We start from the raw sequence: 26358 nt of genomic DNA on the forward strand, positions 1-26358 counted from the left end.
GGTCCCATTGGGAATCAGATGGTCACACAACACAATGTCAAAACACATTAAAAAGAATATTATGTAAATAGGTGTGCACAACTGGACCTCTTCATATTAAGTAAAATAAGCTATATTCAGAAATACAAACAATCCATATTTTGTCTCACATGAAGGATATATATATACATATACATATACATATACATATACATATACATATACATAGATATATACTTATACTTATATATATACCTATATGATATGAAAACAGAAGAGAGATCATATTTGGGGGAGAGACATAAAGAGACCTTTTTCATATACATATGAAAGCAGAAGGTGTATTATTTGTGAGGAGAAAGAGGAGAATATCAGCAAGGGGAGAGGACAAAAAGAGAAGATCATAACAGGCAAAATACATAGGAGAGATATGTATGAAAAGAGTGCAATGAAACTCATTGATTTGAAATCAACAGGAACAATAAAAAATAAGTTACGAAAAAGTAAAAAGGTGTGGACAGCATTACAAAGCCACAGGGAGTTGTAGTGGCCCAGCACTAGCTAGCAGCAGCGCTGTGTTCCACGCTACTGTGGGAGAGGAAAGGAGAGAAATGTGTCAAAAGGATACTTGGGTGTGGCAGGGGCCTCTTGTGGCAGGTCCCAAGCAAGTCCCAAGTCACACCTTAGAGAGGAAACTGTCCCCTCAAAGCAAAACCCAGTGTAGAACCAGAAGGCACTAGAGTCTGTTTGAAGTGTTACTATAAAGCATTCTTTCTGTGCAGGGAGCTGGAGAGTGACTCACACATCTGGTAATAGTGGAGGTGAGCTTAAGAAATGTGGAAGCAGGTTCCAAAGATCGAGCCCCATTGTATTGTTTTTGTGTTCATTTGTCATATGACTGATGCTTTCTTTGCTTCGTGGACTGTCTCAGGCAAGGACTTTGCTCACAAATGCTTCCATTTCAAATAGCCAGGGGCATTCAGCAAAATGTTTTCATAGAATCAATACAGGGAAAGGGGCAGGCTACAGAAGCAGCTTCAAATTCATGGGGACAAATGAGAAGTGGAAGAAACACAAACAGAGACACTCAAACACACACACACACACACACACACACACACTCATACACAGAAACACTCAGATACACACACACATACACAGGGACACACAACACACACACACACACAAACACACACACAGACACTGAGACACACACAATTAACCATTATCAATGGAGGCAGGGCAGATAGATTTTCATGCAAATGTGACATTCCTTGACTCATGTGACTTCTGAATCATGAGCCTCCTAATCCATCCCCATGTCCTTAGGTTTAGGAACAGCAACCGGGACAGGACATAAGTCCAGGTCATTTGTGTGCTGACCTATTCTGGTGCTCTTTTAGGTTGAGCATATGGGGAGAGAGGAGGATGGTCATGGTACATCCATCTAACCTGTGTTTCTCTTCATCGATCTATTCTTGAAATAAGCTATTATTTGTCTATCAGGGTGTCTGACACCTTAGATAGCTCACTCCTTCCTTGTAGTGTCCTCTGATTGCTTGCTCTGTCACAGTGCTTAAGGATAAATTTGGGTTAGACTTCTTTCTTAGGTCTGAGACTTTATGAGTGGTTCTGTGCTTCACATGATCTCTTATGTTGATTTTCCATGAGAAACAATCCATCTGTGAATTCAGATGATTTGTGGAAATCTCAGTCATCATTCTGTTGAATCCACATAATAGCTTCACAAGAAAGCAATCCCTACCCCCACTTATTAAATGAGAAAAATGAGGTTCTGAGAAGTTACCAAAGTCAGCCCACCTTTGAGGGCAGAGTGGGGAGTGAATTAGATGCCCTGGACTCTGAGTCAGTGTTTCGAATATCTGGGGTAAAAGCCATCTTCCCATTTCTCCTCAGGACTTTCTTACCAAACTGCTCCCAAGCCTTTCGATCTTTACTTGTTAGTATTCTGTGAATCTCACAGGCATTTACACACTTAACTTGAGAGGCAGTTCTGGGCAAAAGGCCAAAGGGGGAGGAAGGTGTTTTTGATGCCACCAAGCCATAGCTGAAGGAAACAGAGACAGTATCTATGAAACAGGATACCCAGGGTCACCTCCACCTGTGGAATAGAAGCTTAGTTCCCATTGTGACAGAATTGCTGGGTCACAGAGGCACTAGCTACCCTCATGAAGGACAGAGTGAGGTTCCTTAAGTGTTCCCTAAGGTTTTGTTTGCTTGTTTGTTTTGGTTGTGTGTGTGTGTGTGTGTGTGTGTGTGTGTGTGTGTGTGTGTGTGTGTGTGTGTAGGCTTTTTTGTGATGGGTCTTCTAACCACACATTAGCATACTATACACACCCATTTCCCTTCTGTTCCTCAATGCTCAAAACAGCAGGAATCTCCCACTGAAAGCTAACCAGACAGTTCCAGCACATTCTTGGACTTACAGAACTAGAGATAAATAAACCTCTTTATCTTATCAATTATGCAGCCTTCGACTTTTGGTTTTTTAAACAGAAGGCATTCATGCCAAGATTGGATCAAGATCTATAAAGATCTGTTTAGTTTTGTTTCATAAAAGTGGACCCGGAACTAGTTTAAGGAAAGGGGCTAATTTGCTTAAGTCTCAAACCTGTGGGAAAGACCAGAGGTAATGTAGGATCACAGGACCGGCCTGAAGCCTGAGAATTCCAGCTCTGACCCTTCATGTGTGCTGCTTTCTTAATTTTATGCTCGTGGCTTTACAGAATAAGAAGTATGGCTATAGACACTCGTGTGTCCTCTCTTCTAATAGGGACCATTACAGGAATGAACTTCTATTGGATGGGCTGGAACCTATTGCTATGGCCAGCAATTGGAGACCTACAGAAGTCACACTCTTCTCTGTGGCCAGAAGACAGGACCTGTTTCTATTAAGAAAGAAAAAAATCGGGGTATGGGGGTGCTGTGGATTAAAAAGATATTTCAGTTGTGTGTGTGTGTCTGTGTGTGTGTACATGTGCACATGTGTGCACAGGTGCATATGGACACACATTTATGTGGAAGCCAGAAGACAATCTTGGATGTCAAACATTGGTCAAACACTGTACATGTGTGTGTGTGTTGGGGGTGGGGTGTCTGTAATCCTGTGCTAAAATAGAAAACGCTTAGATTGTTTTAAACATGAGTTTTGGGGATTGAACTTAGGTCCTCAGGCCTGCAAGGCAAGCACTTCATGACTGAACCATGTCTCCAGGCCCCTATGCACTCTTATTAAGAACAAAGGGCAGTTGATAATATTTAAACACTGTTTCAGGTGACAACAAAGAGAAACTGTCAGGGAGGGATGCTGACATTCTTAAACACTCACAGGTGCCACGCAGTCTCTATGTACAGAGGCAGCATGGACTCAGTGTTTATCTTTTCTCCCTCAAAGGAATATTTCAAGATACATGGTAATTAAAGGATCTACTCAAGGTCCAAATTATTGTCAGAATTTGAATCTAGACTTGAACATTCTTTCCTCTGCATTAAATGTTTTTGAGTACTAGTGAGTCCAGTGATAGAACCATAATAATATCCATACGCATAAAATTCAAAGACAAAATGGATAATAATTCACAGAAAAGAGAGAGGAACCTACATATACTGCAGATCACTATGTCAAAATAGAATAAATCCCCAGGCTATGCATTGCTGAATCAAACCTGTGGTCTGTTTGTTTGTTTGTTTCTTTGTTTCATCAGAGAAACTTTAATTGAAGAACACCCAGTGACCTGTACCCTTCCAAAGGTGGCAGAGTCGTGAGAAACAAGCAAAGTCTGAGATGCCATCAGAGACCAGAGGATGCTCGTGAGGCTTGGTCTCTAGATGTCATTTGGTATCCTGAGTTTAATTTTAGGACTGAAGGGGATCACTTATGGAGAACTAGTGATATGACTGAAGGACTAAGGCAATGTCATTTTGTTCAACTTCATTTTGCACTTGCATAGACCCTTCCCAGCCCCCTTCACCTGTCCCCTAAATGGTCACATCTACCTTGGCAACACATTTGAGAGTTCTGTGCCCTTGACCATGGTCCAGATATATTAACCAAAAATAATTAAAGTAACCTAAAGCAACTTTGAAAGATATGAGTCAAAAAATGATCTGCATGTTATGTCTGAAATAATTACTATGCTTCGGAACAAGCGTTTCAAGGTTACTCTGACCCTCATCTAACTTTGATGTAAATTATGGTCTTTGTGGCTTTTGCCTTGAAAATTTAAAAACTCTATATCCCCGAGCTTGGGCACCAAGAGACTTTTCCGAGGCACAAACCCATTCTTGATTGGAAAAGGAATCTAAAACTTTTACTTGGCTGAATCGGTGTGGTTGTCAATAGCTATCTCCTGTAGGATCATTTCAATAGTGAGTTCAAAGAAAGCCTAGACTTAACATAAAATGAATTACTAAGGTGGGTTTCCCAGCTTTGCCGAATGCATCATGAAAATGGAAGCTATCAACAAAAGACAATCTTAGGTAAAAGGCTTGTATATAACCGCTGTGCTCTCTTTACAATTGCCTAGTGAATTTAAAATCATCCTCAAATGAAAAGTTGATTAAAACCTCATGATATCCTGTGATGGTTTGAGTAGGAATCACCCCCATAGAATTAGTGTTTGAATGCTTGGCTCATAGGGAGTAGCACTATTAGGAGGTGTGACCTTGTTGGAGAAATGTGTCATTGTGGGGGTTGGCTTTGAGGTCTCCTATGCTGGAGCTGTCCCCAGTGTGGCACATAATCTCCTTCTGCTGCCTGTGGGTCAAGATGTAGAACTCTTAGCTCCTCCAGCATCATTTCTGCCTGCAAGCTGCCATATTTTCTACCATGATGCTAATATACTCAACTTCTGAAACTATAAAGCAGCCCCAATTAAATGTTTTCCTTTATAAATATTGCCATGGTCATGTTGTCTCTTCCCAGAAATAAAACCCTAATGAAGACATCTCCCATATGCCCTCTCAGTAAAAACACAATGCCCAAAACCAGGAATATGTCTACACACGAGGTTTACCATTGATCACAGCAGGAAACCTCTGGAATTCCTAATAGAATGCGATGGACTGAACTGCATCTTTGTCCTTGCCAAAACCTAGAGGATAGAGCTCTGAAACACATCCCTACCACCCCAGCTGCCACCAGAGAAGGCTAGTGGAAGAGGGGTGCTATGGAAGGTAAGCAGGTTTAGATGAGATCACACCTCAAAACACCATGAAGCCACCATGGTTTTATCTAAGGAAGTGCTGCTAGAGGTCCGTCACGCTGAGAAGACAGCCGGGTGCCATCTGTCTGTGAGCTCAGAGCAGAGCCGTCACTGGAAACACAGCAGCACGTGATAAATGCCCTCCTGTGACATCCACTCTGATGCTCTATTTCAGCACCCTAACGTAAGTAACAGGGACAGACAAGCTTTATTATAGGTGGTCAGCTAAAGTAATAAAACCCTAAAATGAAATTTTAAGCCAGGGAGGTAATGGCTATATTTTTTTCTCTTTCTCTTAAAGTTCAGATTTGAGCCCCATAAGCTTTCCCCCTACGCATGTCCTACTGCTGTGGTCTTGCTTCAGACTCTGACATTTCTGCAGCTAATTTACTTTGGGGCCTCATTTGAGTTAGCAGTCTCGGGTTATGATCCACAACATTCATGGCCTCACAGCTCTTGAGAATATTGCCCCAGCTCACCCCAGTGTATCTCACCTCAGCTTCTAGTCCTGGTTTTCCTTTCATCCTCTTGTCTTAGGAGCAATGCAGGCCAGGGGAGAACATGCTAATTTCTAAGGATTCCTAGTCTCTCTGGAGCTTTTTACATAATATTTAAAGGTAAAAGATGATCCCTCCACCCCATCAAGCTTTGGTGGGTGTTAACAGCCCACTGACATGATCTTATTTCTGACAATGGCATCAACTCCAATTGGCTTTGACCGATTGAGAGATTGGGAGGAAAGGTAAAATCTGTGTTAGGTCTCAAACCCAGGACAAGTCTCACTTAGCACTTCACACCCCAACCCCTATGCTAAACTTCTCCTCCCAGGGCTTCTGTCTTCCTTTTCCTCACCTGATCCCTATATAACGCAGCTATTTTGGTTATCCTGGTTTCTTGGTCTCTGTCAGAGCTGCCCCTCAGAGTGGGCAGCTCCTCTCTTGCTCTCCCTCTCCCTCTCTCTTCTAGTTGTCTGGCTTAGTCTTCTGGCCATGTTCAGCCTGGACTCGTCCCTCTACCTGCGTTCCCTCTTATATCCACAATAAAAATCTTCCCCAGGCAGTTTCTGTTTTCGGCCCGCGTGTCTACGGAGGCCTGGCCTGTGAGGGCTCCGGATCCGGCTGCAAGATGAGCCCCGGGCCATGACAGGTGAAATGGTGATGAGTTACCCGAGCTGCTAATTAAGTAGCAGAGGAGATTAGAACTCAGGTTTCCTGTCTCCCAAGACTGTTAAAAGTGAGTCTACGGAAGCAAACCCCTAGTGACTTCTTAAAGTAGATCATCAGGCGGCCAGTTGTGGTGAAATTAAATTCTGGCGTGGATTATCGAGGGGTCCTGGCCTGCCTGGATGGCTACATGAATATAGCACTGGAACAGACAGAGGAGTATGTAAACAGACAGCTGAAGAATAAGTACGGAGACACGTTCATCTGCGGAAACAATGTGCTATACCGAAGTACGCAGAAGAGGCGGATGAAGACACCAGGAGAGAGGCACTGCTCTTCAGCGATGGATGTTTGAAGTGCTTTTTGATTCTCTTACGATGTTAGTTGACCTGTTTTCATGGTGGTTGGTGGGGGTTTTGTTTTCTTTTGTTTTTTAATTGACATCAGAATAAGATAGAGGTATTACATTACAGATTGAATCTTAAGCTTTAAAAAATATCTTCTCCATACTTTAGGAGTCATGTTCTCTTCCTTTTATTTCATTTTCTTCATTCAATCTAGAAAGTATGTACCACCAATCGTTCTTTTCAGGGTAGAGAAGAGCATCTCTTATAAGATGTAGGAAATAAAGATTTCAGAACTATTATAAGGAAACAGTATCTTGACTTGTCCAGTAGTGAAGATTTTCCTGGATAAATGATTCTGAGAGCTAGAACTGGGCCAGCTCCTGGCAAACCAGGAAAGTTGTCTTCTCATGTAAGGGCTTTAAAAACAATAGTCCAGGATGTAAAGGTTACGAAATATAAGCTCTCTTTTAGGAGTTCTTGGGGTCCATGTAAGACAAATTTATGACCAAGAATCAGTGGTGTATAAGTGATAGATGGATAGGCTTGAGGTAAACGCAGGGAGAGAGGAGGGACATTCGAGACTTGTAGGATGCTTATGAGTAAACACTAGCCTAGTGTACAATAGCTAAGAGAAACAAGATTAAATCACATACCTTTCCTACCGACTTTGCATTCCACATCCTCCAATATTCCTGCTTGGTTCCTTGCCTAGCGTTTGCTTGCCTCCAAGGTTATAGTACCCGAGGTGATGTTCTGCGTCTTCTCCGGGGCACACTTAAAGAAGTTATTTGGTTGTTTTTCTTGATATTATCAGCAGTTTGGATCCTTAGTCCTGTCTATGTCTTTCAGATAATTATACTTCCTTATCTGTAAATGGACAAGCATTCACTGTACTGAGGGCTTAGGGGGATTTAGTTAGACAGGATGGGTATGCAGTAGACAGGAGATAAAAAGGAGATTCTTTGCCAGTCCCTGAGCTGATTAGGGTTCACTTTCTTCTTGTCTCATATTTCACTCCATTTGTAAAACATGAGACAATTGCGTTTATAAGCAGAGTCTTAGTCTTGACTGTGCTGCTTTTAGGGCCTTCAACTAGTAACATCCCCTTTACAAAGAGACTCCGATATTTTGGGAGAAAGGCTGGGAGTCTGCCATGGAAGCAACACTCCAAAAAGAGTGTCATTCATGTTCTGACAAGTGGAATAATAATTGAAAGGAGAGCGCACGTTTTCAAAATTATCCCTTCTGCAGCCTGCATGTTAGCGTTGTTCTCATTCTTTCCAAATGGGCCCACTCATGGACAGTCATTACTGAACAAGGGGACTGAGCAGAGTTATTTTTACACACAGTAGAATGGAGGCCACACAACACTACTCATTCCCAACTCCTTCAAACACCCTTCTGCTGTTTTCCTTTCTTTTCTCACATTCTCTCTTTCAGGCATGCTTAGAAACCTTACCAGTTTTTTTTTTTTTTTCTTTATTAACTTGAGTATTTCTTATATACATTTAGGTGTTATTCCCTTTCCTGGTTTCGGGCAAACATCCCCTAATCCCTCCCCTCCCTTCTTTATGGGTGTTCCTCCCTATCCTCCCCCATTACCACCCTCCCCCTACAATCTAGTTCACTGGGGGTTCAGTCTTAGCAGGACCCAGGGCTTCCCCTTCCACTGATGCTCTTACTAGGATATTCATTGCTACCTATGAGGTCAGAGTCCAGGGTCAGTCCATGTTTAGTCTTTAGGTAGTGGCTTAGTCCTTGGAAGCTCTGGTTGCTTGGCATTGTTGTACATATGGGGTCTCAAGCCCCTTCAAGCTCTTCCAGTTCTTTCTCTGATTCCTTCAACGCAGGTCCTATTCTCAGTTCAGTGGTTTGCTGCCGGCATTCGCCTCTGTATTTGCTGTATTCTGGCTGTGTCTCTCAGGAGTGATCTACATCCGGCTCCTGTCGGCCAATATTTCTCCTCCCTTAGTCTTTGTGGTGGAGGTAGTCAAGTGTTCCTAAAAGCTGTTTTCCACTTGTTCCTAGACACATAGCTAGACTTCATTTCCCAGATTTCTTTGTAGCCAGCAGCAGCTAGAAGACTAATCTACAACTGGGATATGGACAGAGGACATATATCCTGATGATCATGGGTGTAGCATCCTGGGTCAAGTCCTCTCTCTTCCACCCTCTGCTGGCTAGATGCTAAAGTCCAGTGACTGCTGATAGTGTTTCTCTGTCCCAGTGCCTTTGACCAACTAAACTAATCACAACTCTAATTGACACGTCCACCTTTTGTCATTTGTTACTTCTGTGTGAAAATAGAAGGCGAGTCTCTTACACGGCTAAGGGTCATTTACACGGCTAAGGGACACATTTTTAGCTAAGTAGAGATTAGATGCCTGTAGTATTCAAGTTGTAGTGTTTGAAACTCTTCTCACTCTTCTTTCCCAGTGGGTGAAAGACCTGTGCAGACTCCAGCATGTGCATGTCAAGGTGGATTCAAAGCTTTTTAAAAGCTGCTGTGAGGGTCAGCTTTTCTATACATGAGACCCCTTCATTGAAAAAAAAAAAGCCAGCATGCTCAGCAGAATGGAATTGAAATACTCAAATAATCTTTTATATGAGGGGATTATTAATACTTTAAGAATTGAAGAATACAGGAATTCTTTTTTAGCATAGGAATGTGATGATGTTTTCATAGATCTTCATATAAATTATTATACTCTGCAATCACTCCTAAGAACATTTTATCTCCACACTGTCCTAATAGGAATTGCATTTGCCTCTTTTTTACCAACAACCCCTCCCCCTTTTAAATCGTAATGGCTTTGGCTTAAGTGACTTTGTCTGATCTTTCTGCCATGATTAGCTAAAGCTATTTCATGATCTTATCATATATATGAAGAGACTGGGATAATCTACCTTTCTTCTTTTGTAAGTGGCTAAGCCAAGGCCAGAACTGCCATCTAACAAATATTTTGTGGGACTTTGATCTGTTTTCCTTAAGATCAAGCTTTCTATCTTCCTAATATCCACCCCTTACCAGAGCTTGGTGTCAGCTTTTAACCCATGTTTGTTGATTTAAATCGAAATAGTCATTGAGATCATAGGCTTTTGTATCAAAGGGACTGTAGATTCAGATCCTGCTTCCCAGTGTAGCTGGAAGGTCATTTAATTTATCAAACCATCAGGCTCCTTGTGTGAAATGGACTTTCTTCATTGGCTGTATGGGACCATATGGGTCCTTGGTACCTAGAGTTACAGAAATATGCCAAGGATTATCACTACTGTGATGTCTCTTTTCTGTTATTTGTACTTTTATTATAAAAATATGTAAATGTATTCCATCCAGGGAGTGAAACTCTTCAATCAGATTAGAAGGATTAGGAGGTGTGGCCTTGTTGGAGATAGTGTTGGGTTGGGCTTTTGAGGTGGCAAAAACTCATGCAAGGCTGAGTTCATCTTTCTCTTTCAGCCTTCACACAAGGATACAACTCTTTGCTACTTCTCTAGCACCACTCCTCCTACCATAAAGCTCCCTGCCATGATAAGACTAAGCCTCTGAAACTGTAAGCAAACCCCCAATTAAATGTTTTCCTAGATAAGTGTTTCTTTGGTCGTGGCATCTATTCACAGCAATAGGACATTGACGAGGGCCACTTGATTCTGTGCATCACTTAAAAAGGAATTCAAGCGCTATATGTGTCCATTTGTAAATTATACACTAAAGACCTCTGAAAGAAACGGAAAAAAAAAAACCCACAAGATGGTTCTCAGTCTCCTTTTCACCTAAGAATTAGTTTTAGCAAACAGAATAATGCATCTCTAAAAAGAGTCTCTGGATCTGAATATGTCATTGTACATGACAGAGGAGAATTAAGATTAGAGATATAATTCTAATTCATAAGCAACAGAACTTAAAATAAGGCAATGATCCTGGATTATCCAGGTTAGCCTAATATAATCTTATAAAGTTGATCCTTAATGGGGAAAAGAAGATAACAGGTGTGTAAGGACTTGGTCCAGTCTCATGGACTTTGAAGATAAGAGAAGGAGACACAAGCCAAAGAATGGAGGTAACCTTCAAAGGTTGGAAAAGATAGACTATATATAGTTCATATTATATATATAAGTTTTACATATATATCCTACTTGATACCATTTTATTTATCCAATTTAACTATTTCAAACTCTGGAACCCTAAAGTAATAAAATGGCAATGCTTTAAGCCACTAAACACATGGTAATTTGCTGTAGCAGCAACAGGAAACTAATACAACAGAAATACCTCATGTTATCAAATATGCAGCCAGTTTAGTTCAGCATTTAAACTTGTAGTTTAGATTCTAGTCTTCCTTCTCTGTTTAGTTCTAGATGTCCTGTATTGTTGCACTTGTAAAATTCAGCAGACTGTTTCTAGAGGAGGAGACGCCATACCCCACTCTGGGCTACTGTGATAACCCTTGAGAAGGCAGACATGTAAATAGAACCCCCTTCTCTTCTGGGATGGTAGCAGTAGACAAGGGAGATCAAAATTCTTGAGTTTTAAGATTACAAATTCAGGGTTAACTTAGCCTCAATACTTGTCAATTGTATGACTTAGTGGAAGTTGACAGACATTTCTGACCTTCAGTGTCTTCACACAAATGAGGTTAATGGTGATACCTGCACCATGAACCTGCTGTGACAGGTTCATGACAGAAGACATGAAACAGTGCATGGAACATACAGAGGTTACAGGTAGTTGTTTCTTGACGGTATGAGTCAAAAGTTGATACTGAATGACAGTCCTTGCTCAAACAGTACTGGGTTTGACATCTACCTATTAACAGTAAGTGATGTATTGGTCACTTTTCTATTACTGTGATAAAACACCATGACCTAGTCAATTTACAGAATAGTTTATTTGGCCTTATGGCTCAGCCATATGGTGAGAGCCCTTATGGTGAAGGGAAGACTTGGTGGCAAGGGCAGGAAACTAAGGACTTATACCTTGAATCAAAAACACAAAGCAGGAGAGCTAACTAGAAATGTGAAGAGTCTATAAACTCTCCAAGCCTCATCCCATGGACATACTCACTCTAGCAAAGCTACACCTCTTAAATCTAACCAAACGGTACCACCAATTAGATACCAGGTATTCAAATGCCCAAGGCAATGAAAGATTCAGTGGTGATTCACACCACCACAGGTATCTATTACATTTAATGAAATAGCAGAGGTAAGTAGCTTTCATAGAATTCAATATGATTTCCCAAAATGTAGGTAGTAATTGTTTTTCAAATATTTTTATAATTCCTTGACAAATCTGTACAATATATTTTCCTCCTATTCATAACCCCACTATTCTCCTTAACTCCTCTAAAGTTCACCCCATCTTTATACCCCCACAACTTGGTGTCTTAGGTTTAAAATTTAATAACTCATCAACTCTGATTTTTGCTGATCATGACCTTCTGGTTGTGGGCCACCCACTGGGGCATGGTTGACCTACCACGAGCAATGGCCTTAAAGAGGAATGACAGAGATCTCCCTCCCAGAGGAGCATTAATTATCAGTGGCTTCTCTTTTAGGAGGGGGATTTCCTGAGTTCTTCTTCCTTCCTTCAGTGCTTGGGTATTAACTATCTTGATCATGTGTGGATCTTATATAGGCAGCCATAGTTGACTGCCTATATAAGTGACTTTATGACTACAGTGGTCTTGCCATGCTCAGAAGACACTAGGTAACCAGGTAGCCAGCCTGGAAAAGAGTCAAATCCTTCCACTACGGAGTTCTATACCAAAGGTTTTTCAGTCTTCTGCAGAAGTATAATGTGGTAGATATGTCCACTACCTAAAAAAGAGTTATCTTTTATTTCCATCCTGAGCAGGATTGCTATACTTTTAGAAGACTATTTTAAGGACCATGGAATAAAATTTCCTTGATTAAGCTACACTATATGGCCAACTAGCCACCCCACTAAAGGATTAAGAATAAAATCATTTTTAACCAAATTTTGTGTCATCTGAAAGGTCTCTTTTCCATTGCCAGGTCCCAGCACCCTTCTGATGATTCTGGAATAAAACACTGGCATTGGACTATGTTCATCGCAGCCTTATTTATAATAGCCAGAAGCTGGAAAGAACCAGATGCCCTTCAACAGAGGAATGGATACAGAAAATGTGGTACATCTACACAATGGAATATTACTCAGCTATCAAAAACAACGACTTTATGAAATTCATAGGCAAATGGTTGGAACTGGAAAATATCATCCTGAGTGAGCTAACCCAATCACAGAAAGACATACATGGTATGCACTCATTGATAAGTGGCTATTACCCCAAATGCCTGAATTACCCTAGATGCCTAGAACAAATGAAACTCAAGACGGATGATCAAAATGTGAATGCTTCACTCCTTCTTTAAAAGGGGAACAAGAATACCCTTGGCAGGGAGAGAGAGGCAAAGATTAAAACAGAGACTGAAGGACACCCATTCAGAGCCTGCCCCACATGTGGCCCATATATATACAGCCACCCAATTAGATAAGATGGATGAAACAAAGAAGTGTAGAAGTGTAGATCGCTCCTGAGAGACACAGCCAGAATACAGCAAATACAGAGGCGAATGTCAGCAGCAAACCACTGAACTGAGAATAGGACCCCGTTGAAGGAATCAGAGAAAAGAACTGGAAGAGCTTGAAGGGGCTCGAGACCCCATATGTACAACAATGCCAAGCAACCAGAGCTTCCAGGGACTAAGCCACTACCTAAAAGACTATACATGGACTGACCCTGGACTCTGACCTCATAGGTAGCAATGAATATCCTAGTAAGAGCACCAGTGGAAGGGAAGCCCTGGGTCCTGCTAAGACTGAACCCCAGTGAACTAGACTGTTGGGGGAGGCGGCAATAGGGGAGGGGGGAGGGGAACACCGTAAGGAAGGAGGGGGAGGGGATGTTTGCCGGAAACCGGAAGGGAATAACTTTTTCGAAATGTATATAAGAAATATTCAGTTAATAAAAAAAAAAAAACACTGGCATTGGTTGCTCTTCTTATGGTTCAATCAAATGTCTAACAAGAAGCAACTCTAAAAGTCGGTGTGGCTCATGGGTTAACCTATTATGGAGAAAGAAGCTAGATGTGGAGAGGCTCCCATCTGTGACTGCAAAGAGTGAGGATGCTCACTTGCATCAGGACAGATCAGGAAACAGAAACACAACAGGAACTAGCATTAGGCTATAAACCTCTAGACCTGCCTCACATAGACTCAGTACAGCTCAGTTCCAATGCTAAAATCTACCACAAGACTCTAAGTCAACCCTGGGAACCAAGTATATAAGTCTGTGGGGGGCATTTGACACCTAACACATTATTTTATACTCTGCACAATTTGATTGGCGGAGCTGATCAAGAAGGGAGCCAGGAAAATTGGTCAACTGTTGACCGTTCAATTATTGTCAAGTTCTGGCAAAGGACCCTTAGGTAGATGTCAGTGGGGACGCATAGAGGGGAAATAGTCCCTTTGAAGGGAAGAAGAAATGATATAAGTGTGTGCTCTTGCAAAGAGAAGGAATCCAGAGGTAGCTTTTAGAGCAGAAAAAAAATATCAATGCTAAAAAGCCTACTTTCCAAAGTACAATTATCCCAAAGAAATACTAGGAACTTGCTCGGAGAACCAAGGCACATATGTGCATGTCCACATGCTCCCACACAATCACACATAAGCAGCCCCAGAAGCAGAAGAGGTAATGTAAGGTTTTTGTAGTCATGAAATCTTTAATGTTGACTTGATGATATGTTTACAGTTTGTCATTTCCAGAAGAAGCTGGAGAGCAGTCACTATGACATTTTCCTGCACTGCATTCTTAGATGCCTCAGAGAGCCTGTCCATGGCACTTACCTGTCAGTGCTGAACAATGTTCAGTTTCGTGGTGCTCCAAAACCCACCCCAGTTGTGACAATGGCAATGGTCCAATGGGAATTCCTGCTCGGCTGTCTGTTGTTCTTCATTCTCCTTTCTCGACTCTGTGAAAGACACAGGTTTGAGATTGCAATCAGATGAAGGGGCCTTGAAGAACATGCAGGCCCACACAGGGGACAACACTCTCCAGCAAGGAAGTGATTGGTTTGAGGTGATTTGGCCACTTAGATGCAGAGATCTGGACATCAGTCACAGTTTACTCTTCTCTCATCCCATTCCCCTTTCCCCTGCCTATTCTGGAAGAGAAAGTGGGTGTATGTTCAAGGAATGGAAAGCCATGCTCCTGTTTGAATATTAAAATTTAATATTGTAATTTTGGCCCAAACCCAAACTGAATTTAAAAGGTGCATCTGTTGCAAAGCATTAAATAATGCATTTCTGGATTCGATGAGCATGCTTCTGAATAATTTGTGCCCACAGATCTATTTGTGGAAGCAGGGCTGGTACAGGCAGAAAGCAAACCAACTTCATAGAACCCACATCCTAAACATGACTCTTCCAGCTGTCTTTGAGCCTCATGCTTCTACACTTATTACCCCAAATCCCCTGTGCTCCTAAAAGCATCTTTCTACCACCAAAAGTGACATTTATGTGTCCTCTTGAGTTGATAGAATTTCCATAGCAAAATGCCATCAAAGGAAAGACTCAAACAATAGTTTGTTTTTTCTCTCAGAATCCTGGAGGGTGGAAGTTGAAGATCAAGGATTGGTTTCATTACAGAGATCTGGAGGAAATGTCTGACTAAAACTCTCTCTTTACCCTATAGTGACCAGATCCTCTCTGTGTTTTATATCACTGTCTTACCATAGTCCATGTCTGGGTACATGTTTTTTATTTTAAAAGGAACACTGATTTTATGAGGTTAGAAGCCACACAGTAACTTCAATTTTACTTTACTAGTTCTGTACTGACTTTATCATTCACTGAGCTCAGGTGGTGAGACCCCAAGGCCCACACCGACACTCTGAGGCAGTGGTGAGATACTCATGTCCCTGCAGGAGCAGATGAGAGATCAGAAGTGAATTCTCTCTGCTCTTCACTTACTACTGCCCATCTTCACTATCCTGGTCCCAGAAAAATATCTGACTGAACTTCTTCTGAAATAGCAGAAGTCACACATACATGTTTCAGAGCTGGGATAATAAGTAAGCAGGGTTTCTCACAATTTTAGAGGCAGTGCGACCTTAGAGAATGGATGAAAAAAACACAGTGGACTAATGTCTCATGCAATAGCCAACTTCAGTCAGAGCATAATTTTTACTCTGGGGGTTAGGAGGGACACCTCATAAAGTGTGTAATCACAAGGGTAAGCTGTACCTGGCAGAGAAGCTGCACATGCCAAAAGCATGTCTTCTCACAGATGCATATAAACAAACAATAGCCAGTTTAATGAATAATCTAAAGCAAACTCATTCCTATCGGCTACATTTGGAAAAAGCACGAAAACACATTCTGAGTGCAGTTCCATAGTTTTGAGGAAACTGAAGCCACAGGACTCTCATGTTTTCTTGGGGTTTAGTCACAAGCATTCAGAATTTTTTCACACAACCCCGATCTTGAACCATGTTTCAACAGAGAATAGCCAATATGATTCAACAAATAGCCAAGACTAGGAGAGTTTTAATACATGCTCCTTTCCTGACTCACAAAGGAAGTTTGAGATACAGACCTGTGAAAACAGCACAAAGCCCACCTTCCCACATCTCTCCTTGAAAACTTGTAGTTAAAAGAAAGCAAACAAAGTAGTCTACAAAATCTTGGGGTTTTAGGCCCCTCACAACAGGAAAGTATTTATATGCCAACAGAGAACACTTGGATATCATTTCTTAAACTGTTTCTCAAGTAGGCTGGGCAATTCTTTATGTGTATTACTTTCTATTAAAAGTAGTAGCTATAGGTTGTTTTTCTGATGAATGTAATACACATCTATCATGTAATATAATAGAAGAGTCTTGGGGGGGGGCTGGGGCTATAACTCCAAGTCAGAGAGCACAAACACCCTGGGTTCTGCAACCCAAATTATTAATTATGAATTATTCAAATTCCTGCACTAGAACATACAATAGTGTACATTATTTGGGAATGTTACCCCTTACCTTATTCTGTAAGAACCTGTCATCGTTGTGTTCTTGTTTGTCTGCTTGCTTTGGTTCTTCATTGATGGAAGCACGTTGTATGTATTATTTCTTTGTTTTCCCTTTGCTCGGCCGTAGCCTTCTCTCAGCGTTCTGCTCATACTAGGAAATGGATGTATTCAAGGTACATAAACCAGCCAGAGGCTTCTTATTCTACCTCTACTGCCACAGAATCAGTTACTTTTAATGATTCTAGAAAACTTTCCTCTTATCAGGATGTGTCAACGTTGGGAAAAGAGAAAATAAAAGCTCTAGAAAGCAGACCAAAGCCTGTATCCTGAACCGGAGTCTAAGGAGGGCTCAGGATTGAGGGAGGACTGTCTGAACAGCACACAGAATGTTGATCCTAGGAATGGAAGACCCAGCCATCCATATCATGAGTACACAGGAGGCTCCCACCCAGAACAGAAATAGCAGTGAAGATCAAGCCTGCCTTCACCAAGGAACAGTCTTGCCACTCTGCCTTCACTTCTGTCATTGTTGATCTCTGTGGCACAAGGCTAGGGTCATGTTCCCAGGAGTTTGGTCCAGGAGCTCCAGTTGATTTTGGTGACCCAACATAAGCCAATCCATCAGTGTCTCAGGCTGAGCTTTTAAAATTTGTGAAGATGGGTTAGAAAATGCATAGGATCCTTCTCATATTCTAATGAGAGTTTAGAGCTCCTAAAAGAGAAAAGAAAGAAGGAAAAGAGGGAAGAGTTACAACACAGGCTAATGGGTCATAAGCACAGACCAGGAGCATCACCAAACTTTATTAAGCATTTTCTTCCACCTCTGTTATAACCCCATCCCTCATGTTCACCCTTCAGCATCCTGTCAAATTACCATTCAGATCAACTGACTAATTCAGTCTGAAAAAGGAATGGAAAATCTCCGTGTCATCCAATGCACTTTACATTGATGGATGAGGCTGGAGTTGTGGAGAGAGTTAGGCAGCAAAATCTGGTTCTTTCAAACTAATTACAGCATATCTGATTTATTTCCTGCCTTAATGTTCTTTATTTTGTATTTATTCAAAATATAAAATTACTCACTGAATTGTGAGATTAATGGATTTTTTCTCTTTTAGCAACAGATCATTTGTGGGCTCTGGTTATAAACAAGAGGTTAGAATCCCTAATGCAGGGAAACCCTGTTCATACAGGAGGTCCCCTGAGACTGACTGAGTTACATTTTTCCCAGTTAGAGACATTAATGTCTAATTATTCATGGGCTGTTCTATTACAGGCCTTTGTTTTTGAGGAAAATGTAATGGTTTGGTTTTGCACCTTATTCCGGGAAAACTGTTTATCAATAAGGTGGAATTGTCAACACCATTAGGCAGTTGTGTGACTGACTGTGCATTTGATTGGTTTTGTGATTAATTTTTTTAACAAGTATTTGTTGTCTGCTTATACTATATAATGGATGTGAGCATTCAGGCTCTGGGTCTTGGAGCAGGAGTATAAAGTCAGGGAGAAAGTCACTCCCCTGGATGATTTGTTCTAGACTTGGAGCATTTTCATTTGTTTATTATTTATGCACAGATCCAACATCCACTGCAGCTGCAGGTCACAGCGGTGTTCTGAACAACAGTTGTGCAGGAGATGTGTGCTCATCCATTTATTAGCAATGCTAACCACCAAACAATCCCGTCTGAGACGCCAACCTTCCACTCAACTGTGTGCTATAGGTTGATGGAGGAAAATAGTGATTGTTTCTGCAATTTGCGTAGCTTGATTTACTATCTGGGTTAAGTCCAGTTTTAATTAGGCTTTAGGTTACCCTAAAGCTGTTTATTTTGGAACATGTTACCTAACCTCTCAGTGCATTAAATGAGTAATTGGTGCCCAGTGAAAAAAAAATGTATGAGGCCCTGCAGATATTTCCAGCAAAGCAAGATTTAATGGTGATAAGTAGTCAAAATGCTTGGATAGAGATACAGAAGTTAAAGAGAGATGCAGCCTTTCTATTTAGGTCAGGGAGTATGTCTCAGCATTTAGAAGAGGCATGGGGAACTTAACGATGTTGAACTATTGGAGGGAGAGGGGCTGCTGCTGCTGCTTGTGCTTGTGCTTGTGCTTGTGCTGCTGCTGCTGCTGCTGCTGCTGCTCTCAGGTGGTCCATGTAGTAGCATACACTAGACAGTCTGCTTTAACTCCTACCACTGCAAGAGTTTTCAGAAAAAGCTGGAAATGAGCAATGAAGAAAAAACGCACTTTTCCATTTCTAGGATTTCTGGTATCTTCACAATGCCTCCATTAGGCAATGCCCCAGAGACAGCAGCTGAGATAGGATTCTCATAGGCAGCTCATAGGATTCTACATATTTTTGTGGAATAAACGAGAACATTGGTGGGCATGAATGAACCTGTCAGTTAACAGATAATGACCAGCATAAGTAAGAACAGTTATGAAACTTACCTAGTGAGCTAATGAGCCAAGTTAATAAAGGCATTAATTACTGACACATAGTAAGCAGTTGACATTAGCCATTGTTTCTCTAATAATTCCCAGGAATCAGAGAAGAGTATGTAACTGGGTGGTAACAGAGTTACATTTGTGTTTGAGAAAATTTTGTGAGGATCATGGGAGAGAATATGCATGACTTACTCTCTGAGTGACAGGGTGCTCCTAGGGAGTGAATGGTCCATCTCTCCAAAGGAATAGAGATGAGGATGTTCTTTAGAATTATCTAGAGCAACTGATTTATAGACATGAAGAAAGAAGAAAATTTGGGGATGATTCCAAAGTTTGGGCATGGGTGATTGGATAGGTCCAGTATTATTTATAATTACACTATCGGGGAAAAGATGGAGAGTGTCATGTTATCTATTGACTCCCAATAAGTAGGATATGTTTGGAATACTGTACTTATGATTGAATACTACTTATGAATAAATAGTTCAGTTGTCTTTCTCTGTTAGGAAGATTGAAACTCCCAGATTCTCAGGGAACAATGGCCAGGTTCCTCATGTGCTTTGCTTTTCTTGGTTGTGAAGAAGCTGTGTGACTTGTCCTGGAAGATACATAGAAAGGCCCATTTCCTTCAGATTAAACAACAGCTAATCTCAGATGTTGCTCCCTCCAAGTTTAGCTTCTGAATCCATGAGTGTGTGGGCTTATTAGAAGGAGCATGGGTGGGGGATTCTTCAAGGCACGTGGGTGACTCAGTCAGTGCTGTGTGAATAAAAAACTTCACATGGTGACAACATGTGAAATCAGTACTATCACTCTGTCAGCTTTCCATTTTGTCTAACTCTGGCAATGCCCAAGCAGTGGGAACAGGAGAATGGTAGCTGGACTCTCTAGTGGGGAACAGAATGTCAACAGACCTGATCCTGTGGTATTTTGAGTGTCTTGCTGATAGATTTCAAGCTCTGCTCTGATTTTAAGCAGTAGTGATCATACCATGATTAGAGAATGGACTCTTATTCTGCCAGCCATTTCCTCAATGCTGTTGCATCTCAACATTGTCCTAAACAGTTCAGCATGGTTTCTACAGAAACTATATTCACACATTGGCATTTTTGTACTCTGCGCATTTTCCTTTATTCTGTGACTTCTCTTCTGATATGTCTTTCATGGTTAACAATGCCCTGCTATATAGGCTAAGAGATGGTGTGTTTTATTAGCATTCCTAGACTTTACTTGGCAAAATACAGTGAGTAAAAGGGCTGTGGAATTGAGGATCTGAGTGCCATATCACGTCTTAGCACAAAGGCGTGATTCTAAATTCCAGGGAAAGAGACAAAACCTACTCCAACCATCACACTAGCTTAGCAAACCCCGTGACTTCCTGATCCTGTCTCTTGGGGCACTTATAAAAATGAAAATGACAGAGTGAGGTTTCTTGAGTTGTTCTGTCCTGGGTAACTGTACTTATATGTAAAGACAGACTTGGGTAAGAGTTAATTCTCACCAGTGTTTACTGGCCTCTTCTCGACCAGGGTAACGTAGCCAGTAGGAAGCAGTGTTGAAGCTTTTCTCTTCATCAGATATTGTGGAGAACAAGCTTCTCCTCACCACTAGTTCAGAAATAGAGCTCTTTTTTGACACACCCTGTCAATTGTTTTCCAGGATTTGGAACAGAATTAATTAGCTTGAGCAAGCACTGGAACTATGCCTAATATTATTAATGATACAATTAACTGTTCTTTTTTTCTGGGAATGGGTGGTTCCTTGTTTCCTGGGGCTCCTAAGGATGAACCCCATTCTTTATATTCTGCCTGTAACAAGCTCTGGTCAGTGCAGGAAATCTATGGAAGGCATAGAGGAAATTCATGAGAATTCAACTTATGTGATGTCCCAGGAAACAGGTTATTTTGTTTTCCGTTGATTGTTTAATAATCTCACCCTAATCGCAGCCCTGTGAGGTAGATAACGTTCATATTGTACAGATGAAAAGAGAAGACTTACAAATTATGTGATCAAAGGACACTACCTTACTGAACAAAAGATTTAGAAATCATCTCACGTTTGTTGCACTTTCAAATCATGGTTGCTCATCACATACCACACCCATGCTCTCCATGGACACTATGACAGACCTGCTTTACGGTAACACTATCCTATTGGTGTGTTTTCCTAGCTTCAACCTAAACTCTGCTTCCTCTGTAAACCTTCTCTGTGCTTGGGGCTTTGGCCCTGTGCAGAACATTCCATAGCTGTCCCGCTCTGTTTCTTCTGGTTTTTACATCTTCACAGTAGCACTGGGCACAGTGACACATGACTATAATCCTCATGATGTGGATGCTGAGGCAGGAGGATTAGGCAGGCCAGGTGTTCAAAGCCAGCTGGAGATACATAGTAAGATCCTGCCTTAAGACACAAACAAAAAGTCATCCCTGGGATCCTTGGTGGCTGGGTTCACAGGGCAAATTAAAGATAGGCTGAGTTAATGATTAAGAGATGTGACTTGAGCTGATAGGTACTGGGATGGAAAATGGCTCTGCTGTTTGTTAACTCTGCAATTTGGGAGACGTGTTTAGTGTTTACTCATCTCTAGATTGGGAAGACTGACATTAGGCGAAATGGTTGCTATCTTCTAGAATTCATATTTTCTCCATCATATTTCCAGCTATGTCAGGCGTCATCAACAACTCCTAAGAGCCCTTTTGACCTATTATGAAGTTTTTAAGGTATTCAAGACACAGGCCCTGTGAGCTCTTTAGAATTATTAATCTGCATCTTGCTCTATGAGTACATTTTGCTCTGCAGTCTCCTAGACTTAACAGCTCTCTTTATTCATTCCTTCATTAGTAGATGTCTATATGGGAGTGTGGGTGTGCAAGATTGTGTCCATGCCCGTTAGAAATAGACTTCTGAGAGTTCGTTATCATATCCTACCATGTTGATGCAGGATGTCTCTTCCTCCTTCCTGGTCACTCTGTTCTCCAAGATAGGTGGTGTTCTATTCTCATGTCTTCCCTCCATCTCACTGTAGGATCGGTGGGATCGCAGAAGCACGCCACCTCATCTTACTTATTTATTGCTTTTATTGTGGACTCTTGCGTATTAACTCAGGTTTTCATGCTTGTAAACAATGCAAGAGCTTTTTCTTACTACCATTTGCTCTGTCCTAGACTCATATTCTTTAAGAACAGGGACCACATATTGTTCATCTTTGCCATTGCCACTAACGAAATTGAGCTCTGTTATTCTGAACTTCCAATTAGAATTTGTTGGGAAAAAATACATGAAGGAACTAATTCTTTAGATTTGAAGCACGAGTCTTCAAATTTTATCATCTAAGTAAGAATGGTAAGGAGAAGAAGGGCCCTCTGAATAGAAGCACTGGAGGAACAGTGGTCAGAGTATTTATGAGTTTATTGTGGGTACCAGAAGCATTGGGGGATGGGTGAGGTATATGTCAGGGAAGCAGTCTGGCTTTAAGCTGAGGGTCCTGGTTCTGCCTCAGAGATCAATTCTTCAGGCCTCAGTCTCAGGCTCCACTGAGGCCTGAAGGGAAGAAAAGATTGGTTTAGCTCTGAGGATGTTTTTCTGTTTTGTTTTGTTTTTCTAGTTAAGTCATTTCAGATAATGCATTGATTGGGAGACACCCTGATTCCATCCAACAGAGCATAAGTGTAAAAAATAAAAACACAGACAGAAATGTATTATTTTCTAACCTGCTGGTAGGGTAGGGACAGACCCTTCCAAGCTAAGATAGGCTTGGTTAGAGCTTCAAGCTGCATATCCACACCTGCGGAAGGGGAAGAAGTGGTCAGGAGCTATGAGATGGCCAGGCGCAAGAGGGCAAGAGAAGAGGATCTTGAGAGCTCTGTGGAAAGAAGGGAGACCTTCACCCTTCTGTCCTTAGAATCTAATCATGACTCGATTCTCTTTAAAGACCCAGGATCTCAGTCCTGAAAGCACATCCGCTCCCACCTGCAACCTCCCCAGACCCAGAAATGGAAGACATGTTTTAAACAAACTCTTGTTTGACCTTTATTAAGTGGAGGGAGTTTGAGGGAAATACATTTTGCAGCAGGAAGAATAGGAGTTCTGCCCGTCTGTCTCTGCTCTTTCCAAGAACATTTGGTTCTGTGTCTGCAGCTACATCAGTTTCCTAGACAAAGAAGTAGGTGACTTGACTCAGCAAATCACCACAGGGCCTTTGTATACCAGGCTAGATTGCACAATTAACCGGAATGCATAGCCCAGGAAAGATCAAGAGGCAAAACCCAACCACCACCACTCCGGAAGCCATACCTTCCACTAGGAGTTCCACAGGGTTGCTGGGCTCTGACTGGACAGGCTCAGGCAACCAGGAGGTATAACGGCAGGTGTAGTTCCCTGTATGTTGGGGACCTACAGAATGCAGCCCCAGGTCACTGTAGTTGTTCAGTACTCGGAGTATCCTGTAGGGCACAAATTTGCCATCACGCAGCAGCTCCACGGTGACCCCGGTTACATCACTCTGACAGCGTAGAACAACATCGTGACCAGCAAACACTTTACCTGTCCGCAGAGCTTGGAGCTTTGGTGGCGGGGGTGGCCCTGGGGGTTTGTAAGGAGTGGTACTCAGTTTGGATCATTTCCTATGAGGCCCGATGGCAAGCTTACTCTGTCTCCTTTTGCACTACACACCAGGAATCTTCCGGTTCCCTTGCTCCTTGGGTATCCATTTAATGTTTCTACCTCCTCTAGGTGTACAACCTCCAGCATCAAAAGAGCTATGAATCTCCCAGGCTTTGACCTGTTCTGGGGCTTCTGTGGTTTCCCAGAGAGGTGAAGAGACCTTTTAGGAAACTGCTTCTGGCAGTTCAAAGGTCTGAGGTCAAAATTAAGCCTGGCTGGAGGCTCTTTGGTCCCACCCTGGATGACCTCTGACCTCTGATTCAGGGAGGCCTCGATGAGGAAATGAGAGGAACAAATAGACCCCAGGAACTCTAGGGCTCTGTAAAGTTACAAATTAGCTCAAGCCTGTGGTGATAGTCCCAGGCCAGAGTAGGCAGTCATTGAAATGAGTGATGCTGACATACACATCACAGACAAACTAAAGCACAAGAGAGCGCCCTGAACACAAAAATTGTGAAGCCAAAATGTCAGAAAGTGGTTTTACCTGACACCTGCCAGTTTAGCCTCTGGGAAATAGACCAGAGTCCCAAGCCTTGCCTTCAAGGACCTCAAAGTCCAATACCTCATTAAGACACAACCCAGAAGGGATGGACCGTCACAGGATCGCAGCACAGAACCTCTGCCCCCTTATCTAGCACCCCACTGGGCTTCCTATCCACATGACTATGCTCAGCTCACCGTTCACCCTCAGAATCACAAAGTCGCTGGGAGCAGATCCTGAGTAGGGTGGCGTCAGTTCAGTATAGATGCAGCTGTAGCTGGCAGAGTCTGTGGCTGAGACGTTTCGCAGCTGGAAGACAGTTTCATTACCAGAAGACTTTTGTGTCTGGAGCAGCCTGTGCTCATACAAGTCTTCGAGATGCAGGCCAAAGCGTAGGCCAGCCTCAGAGCTTAGGCCAGCCTTGGGCGCGGTACATCGAAACTGTACCGTTGAACCAGGCTCAAAGCTCTGATGAGGTGAGGGCTCTATAGTGAGCACTGGTTCTGGTAGAGTTTCTGTGGAGGATCAGACACATTGACCCAGACTGAAGTCATGGCAAGATACCCTTGAGTGCTTCAGTCTGTGCTTTGACTAAGTCTTTTGTCTAAAATGAGTCCTAGTTCATTCTCTCTGTGTCTGTCTCTCTCTCCCTCTCCGCCCCCCCCCTCTCTCTCCCTTTCTTCTGCTTCTGAAGGCCATACTTAATACGATGTCTCAGCCTCCTAGCTGTGGAAAACCCTGGGCAGGCAGCAAGTCCACACTACTCTTGCTAGGATACCCGAGAAGTGTTTTCCATCAAGGTCTGTGCCTGACTCACTTGAGGTGATCCAATTCTTTGCAAGTCTCAAAGGTTTCAGTATTAATTGTCCTATTGGAAGCTTGGGAAGCCTAGGCTGACTGGATAATTTTTTGGGTTTGGAGATTCTGCTTTGGGGTCCCCATCCTGCTCTTTTCTGACCACCACCTATGCCCTCCTATCCTACTCTGGTCTTCAGCCCTTCTGTGGGGCTTACCATCGCTCCACATGAGCTGCACGGGTTTACTGTCTTCAGACCACGCTGTCATTCTGTTTAGACGGTAGCGGCAGGTGAAAGGGCTATGGTCACCCATGTCTGACAGTTTCAGATAGAAGCTGGCTCGCTCTGGGCTGGTGCTGACCATAAGGACCTTCATCTCACGTTCTCCCTGCCTCAGTTGGAATTCAACATCACTCAGAGGAGCCACACAGAGAAGGCTCATTTGGGTCATCTCGGGTTCATCCACTGTGGAACTTTCTAAAGAAGTCAGCATGGGTGGTGGAGGTGTGACTGCAAGGCAGAGAAGATACCTAAGTGAGGAGGCCAGGAGACCCTGCTTTGTAGGGTACCACTACCAACAACCCCTCTCTCTGGCCTCAAACCTCCAGTGACAGCTCAGGAGCAACTGAATCATCGTTGGGCGCTATGCATCAAGTCTTATATAGAGCCTTTCATTGTTGGGGTTCAATACTCACCATACTCCTTGATGGTCACAGTACCACTGGGCTTAGAGGGCGTATATTCTGTATTAGTGTAATAGTTGCAGCTATAGTTTCCAGGCTCATGAACTTGGAAAATGCCTTGTTCCTTTTCCTTGTTTCCTGCCTGCGTTATATTCTGGAAACCATCGGGTCCAGCTCCCTCCAGAGAAACATCTGTTGGAGCTATCGCCAGGAAACCATCATCTCCTTCCCGCCTCAGCATGAAGACTACATCCCGCACTGTCCCCTGGCACAGCAGGAATGTCCTCAGGCCAGGTGTGATCCAGGGCACTGGATTGGCAGAAAGCCAGGGCCTGGGCAAGGGACCTGTGTGGATGAGGGAGAGCAGGATCGGTGAGTGGTTCAGTCTCACTCTGAAGAGGAGGAGAGTATGGACTCCAGATGCAGAAAATATAAGGGAGGCAGAGGGAAGGGATGGGGGAAGAGCAAGGAAAAGGGTACAGTCTATCTCCATCACTCTATAAGACTTGTACTTATACATCTGGGGACAGCAT

General features: G+C 42.5%; 1 protein-coding gene and 1 pseudogene across 1 annotated transcript; one reads left to right on the forward strand and one right to left on the reverse strand.

The window, feature by feature from the left end:
- The first annotated feature begins 5896 nt into the window (after positions 1-5896).
- Positions 5897-6722, forward strand: LOC116889444 (annotated as a pseudogene).
- Positions 6723-14590: 7868 nt separating this feature from the next.
- Positions 14591-26318, reverse strand: LOC116889600 (alpha-1B-glycoprotein-like). The gene is made up of 5 exons (XM_032890544.1): positions 25838-26318; positions 25359-25652; positions 24543-24860; positions 23496-23783; positions 14591-14712 (listed from the first exon to the last, which is right to left on the reverse strand). The coding sequence occupies exons 1-5, from the start codon at positions 26316-26318 to the stop codon at positions 14591-14593; spliced, it is 1503 nt and encodes a 500-aa protein (XP_032746435.1).
- Between the last annotated feature and the right edge of the window lie 40 nt (positions 26319-26358).

Source organism: Rattus rattus, chromosome 1, assembly GCF_011064425.1.
Source record: "Rattus rattus isolate New Zealand chromosome 1, Rrattus_CSIRO_v1, whole genome shotgun sequence".
NCBI classification, from domain to species: domain Eukaryota; kingdom Metazoa; phylum Chordata; class Mammalia; order Rodentia; family Muridae; genus Rattus; species Rattus rattus.